Consider the following 5,000-nt stretch of genomic DNA (forward strand, 5'->3'; position numbering starts at 1 on the left):
GAACACTTGCGCTAATCTGTTCTCCGTCTTTCTCTCTCTCTCTCTCTTTCTTTCTGCGAGCCGCTGTGTTTGTGTGGTTCCGTTACCCGGACGGCAAAATAATTTTTAACGAGGATAAATGTGTCCGGACTTTTCTGCTCGTTGGTCTCGAGCGGTCAGAGGTGCAGGTTCTGGGAATAAGTCACCAAGCTCGGGGTCAAAGGGCAGACAGTATGAGCCAAACTCAAACCCAATTTCCCATTGCCTTATTTTGTTTTCCATTCAGACTGTAGAATGTCCATCATTTACGATAAATATCGTGTCTCAGAATACATTGATCTTGTTCATTCCCTTGAAAAATGTTTGCAACTGATGATGCAATCCATCAGGGTTGGTGCACACACTGAATTAAAGAACATATCTGAATAGCATACTACTCATTAAATCATTCTATCACAAATACATGAATGCAATTTGGCTGAATACACCATGAATCAGACTGAAACACTTTCTAATTGTATTTAACCTTTATTTAACTAGGCAAATCAGTTAACCATTCTGCTGTGTTCCGGTCCAATTGGACCGGTTTATACGTTTTCTCTCTGAAGAAAATGTAGTTCATTTAAATCTGATTGTCTTAAGGTTCCATGATTTTGTCCACACAGGGCATCTGAACACACAAAATAAATGTTGATGATTTTCATTACATTTTGGGGTGTTTTATTCAACTTTTGTACAGCTGTGGTGTTCCCGGTCAGAAATGACCGGTCATTAGAAATGAATGGGTGAGACTACAATTAGTGTATAAAATTTAGTTCAGGCACATTCCCATTCATGTTTGAGCACACACACCTCACTCCCCTTCTTGGCTTCCATGGCAACCCCCACGGGAACCTTTCCCCAATAGAATCTTTCCCCCACGGGAACCACACCTGTTGGCATTCTCACAAACAATCGCAACATTGTTTCAATAATATATAGAACAATTCTCACAGCTCTGGTATGTAAAAGCTTTTTTGAGGCCTTGCTCACAATTCATTCTGTGGCGGCACAATGACCAAACGATATACTGTATGTGAGGCTCTTGATCATGTCTTTGATCATGACACTGGTGAGGAGGAGAGAGTCCTCGTTAAACTTTGACACAAAGTAGCCTGTGATAAATAGTACAATGTGTTTCATCTTGAGTATTTGTTATAGTCAAAATAATCCATACATTATGCTTTTTTAAACTCAGAAACGAGTTGAATGAGCTCAGGTCAATGAGGCCTACAGACCATAAATAGCAAATATAAGTTCAAAATGTGTAATGTTCACAACAACTGAAGTTGATTGAAATATCTAACACAACATTAGGTGATAATATATGCATTATTATGGATTTAGAATCAGCTATAACGGGGTGGTCATTTTGGACCGGGAACACCGAATTAATTAACGTGAAACGATCACAACAGGAGGGTTATGAACAAATTCTTATTTGCAATGACGGCCTACCAAAAGGCAAAAGGCCTCCTGCGGGGACAGGGGCTGGGATTAAAAAAGATATCTAAATATAGGACAGAACACACATCACGACAAGAGAGACAACACAACACGACATAAAGAGACCTAAGACAACAACATAGCATGGCAGCAACACATGACAACACAGCATGGTAGCAACACAACATGGTAGCAACACAACATGGCAGCAGCACGATATATGCGGTGCTGCTCGTGGCAGCGTCATTTCGTCGGTTAAAACTGTCATTTTGATCCCATGGATGGTCAGCCCTGGCATCCATAGCTCCGTCTGAGAATTTGAGAGTGGCAACATATCTCCAACCCAGCCCTCTTCTGTTTGCCAAAACAGTGGTGGGGTGTCGGTTTTGCTGTTCTTCGAATTGCAGAATGCCCCTTTAAGAAATGCCATCAATCTGAAAGGGCACTTTTCTCATAGTAGGGCAAAAAGGCACCCCTAGATCCCTATCTGTGTATGTACCTGAATAGGGGCCCTTATCCGTCTACAGTGTTACATTGAGCCTGATGAAAAGTGTTTTCCACGCCACCGTGAGCTGTAGTCATCCGATCGTAATTATAAGTAAACACAAAACATTAACACAAAACATAGCGGGGACCAAACACTTCCCTGGCAGGTCAACATGAATTTATGGAAGGGTTGACTTCAGTTGCAGGTCATGTGGTTCTCTCCCAGGGCCATGCTTTTATATAATCTGCCTCAACCAATCTCCTCCCACAAATGGCAGATTGATCATTCAACAGAATGATGTGTTGGAAGATATTTTGCAGATTCAATATCAAAGCTAACGTGACTAATGATCATCTCTTTTGTTGCAATAAGTCCTGAATGGACACTGCTATGTTCGACACATCCTGAAGACTATAAAAAGAGAAACGGATTGACTGCAGCTCAGTGTTTGTCCACACAGTTGACATCTCACCTCTTGGAGCAGAGCTTGCTGTCCTTCTGCAGGATATATCAGGTTTGGTTAGGATTACAGTTAGGTTAGGATTAAGTTAGGTTGACCTCTCACCTCTCGGAGCAGAGCTTGCGGGCCTTCTGCAGCTGCATGGAGCACCACTTGGGCCTCCTCTCCTCCAGAGCCTGCAGTACCTTGTGCACAGTGGGCTTGGGCACACCCTTCTGCTGGCCCTGGCCCATGGTCCCCTGGAGGCACTCTGACAGCAGGGCCAGTCTCTCCTTGGCTCCCCGGTCCAAAGGCAAGCCGCACAGCAGCTCCAGTGAGTTGGGGTCCTCCAGGCACTGGCAGAGACAGCTAAGGAGGGCCCAGAGGAGAAGGCCTGTGGGGCGCAGCTGCCGAGCATGCTGGGAAAGGTGTTTCTCTGCGGTGTGGAAGAGGAAGCGTACTGGCAGGGGGAGGGAAGCCACGGCCGAGGGCAGGTTAGTGTAGATGAAGGAGAGAGCCTGGAGTACCAGATTCACCACACCTGAACAGACAGGAGAGACAAACCGAGGGTCAGGAAACAAAGTGTTTCAGACAATACTGAGCATGAAATAAATATGTTAATTTAGCGAATGGATAATCAATTGGGTTCCGGTGTATTACAAGAAGAGATGCAATGCAACCATAATTCTTTTTGTCATCTCTGGAATTTGGTCCACACAATAATCCAGCTCAAAGTGAGACAGCGGTGCCAGTACGTACTCTTAGCTGATTCCCTCCCCTTGGGAGTCTGAAGGCTATAGCTCCACTCCTTGGGGACTTTAGTGAGGATGTTGTCTGGGACGTCCCGTCTGAGCAGGGGGGAACAGGGCTCCTCAGAGGCCTGCCAAGCCAGTACCATGGTGACCAGATGGCCCAGAAGGCAGTGGACAGGCTGGTTGACCACTGTCCGGATAAAGCTGATCACCACGGGGACAGGCCGCACTGAATCTAGGACAGGCCAGGACAGGACAGGGTCAGCAATCACTTTCATGACAGATGAAGAGCAGTCCTTCTGAGTGTTCCAGAGTGTTCTTCCTCTAAATTGGCTAATGCTTATCAATCGTTGTATTTAAATCAGCAACTTATCGAAACCTGGGAAATCAGGTGAGAAAACTCTGTCAATCACCGATTTATAAATCACAATTTCAGTGCCAAGGAGAGAAAGATTATTTGAGGGTGAAAAACTGAAAACAGAACAACAGATTGAAAAAGCTGAACGTTGTAACCGTAAATCTTTTGGTGCCGAGAAGTGTTTGAAACCCACTACCAGGAGAAGAGAGGTACTCTGTATCAAAGCCAGGTGGGCATTAGGTGGATACCAGCTTTGCCGAAGTCAGTCCTTTCAACGTTTTGGCCTTCAATGCCCTGTACATATCAGTACCAGATCAGCAACAGTGTGCAGCTGTACGGCACTCATAACGTTACCACGGCACTAGCAGTAAAACAAAGAGCTACATCAGAGAGATTTAGTACAGTGGCAGGACTGGAATGCATTGAAGTCCCAGGGGAATCCTACCATCTATAACTCTCCATCCTTTCAAAACAGAAAGTAGAAGAAAAAAAAACACGACGTGATGTAGGTCTGCTACATGGTAAAGCAAGACCTCTGTCTCCAAAAACCTCAACCCCTTTGTCAAAAGTCACCTCATATTCGAACCCTGTTCACAACTCAGCACTTGTATAATCACTGACTACTTCAACACATAAGACTTGAACCAGCTCGAGCTGATCGTAAAGTCACGGGACATTACAGACTGTAAAGAACACGCGGCACAGTCGAGAAGTTCCCAGAGAGATCGATAGTTTGGTTCGGGGAACTCCTGTGCCCCAAAATTCAATTACACACCATCTCAGTTGGGAGGTGCATCCCAGAGCAGCTATTAAGCCAACGACAGCAGGAGACACACAGAAAGAGAGACAGAGAGAGAGAGAGAGAGGGAGACAGAGAGAGAGAGAGAGAGAGACAGAGAGACAGAGAGAGAGAGAGAGAGAGACAGAGAGAGAGAGAGAGAGAGAGAGAGAGAGAGAGAGAGAGAGAGAGAGAGAGAGAGAGAGAGAGCACCGGGTGACATTGAGACTACAGGAGTGAATCCACCACTGTCTTCTCTCCTTCTCCCTTTCCAACCTCCTATCCAATCACCCTAATTTATGCAACAATAATTACCTCTCGCATGTGATGGAGAAAAAAACGATGGCAAAAGGAGCTGGGACTCCACAGGAGCCCTGATTATACCCAAAATCAAAGCTTTCGCCAGAGAAAAGGACGTGTCAGGGAATAATTGCAGTCTGTGTTATTGAGCACTGAACGATTAGTAGTACGATTAGCTCGACAGGATGAGCTGATGTTGGAGCGGGACTTTTTCTATGTTTCGTAATGGAAATGACAACATGTAAACAGTCACCAGAGAGCCAGTTAAGGGAGGGTTTGCGCTGCAGTTTAGGATTATTTGCACTGAGCCTCGAATCCATTCCGATAAAAGCCCACTTCGGAAGTGGTGTATTCGTTAGAATGGTGACGACAGTGTTTACCAATGGGCATGCACACACACTAGCACGCATGCACACACGCAC

General features: G+C 45.3%; 1 protein-coding gene across 1 annotated transcript in view; it reads right to left on the minus strand.

Annotated features, from left to right (window-relative positions):
* Positions 1 to 5,000, minus strand: part of kiaa0825 (KIAA0825 ortholog) — a gene marked incomplete in the record, with an annotated part of 170,173 nt that overhangs the window by 96,122 nt on the left and 69,051 nt on the right. The window contains 2 exon segments of the mRNA XM_055886033.1: positions 2,517 to 2,931; positions 3,150 to 3,377. Of these exon segments, the coding sequence (XP_055742008.1) occupies positions 2,517 to 2,931; positions 3,150 to 3,377 (643 nt within the window).

Source organism: Salvelinus fontinalis, chromosome 28, assembly GCF_029448725.1.
Source record: "Salvelinus fontinalis isolate EN_2023a chromosome 28, ASM2944872v1, whole genome shotgun sequence".
Lineage (NCBI taxonomy): Eukaryota > Metazoa > Chordata > Actinopteri > Salmoniformes > Salmonidae > Salvelinus > Salvelinus fontinalis.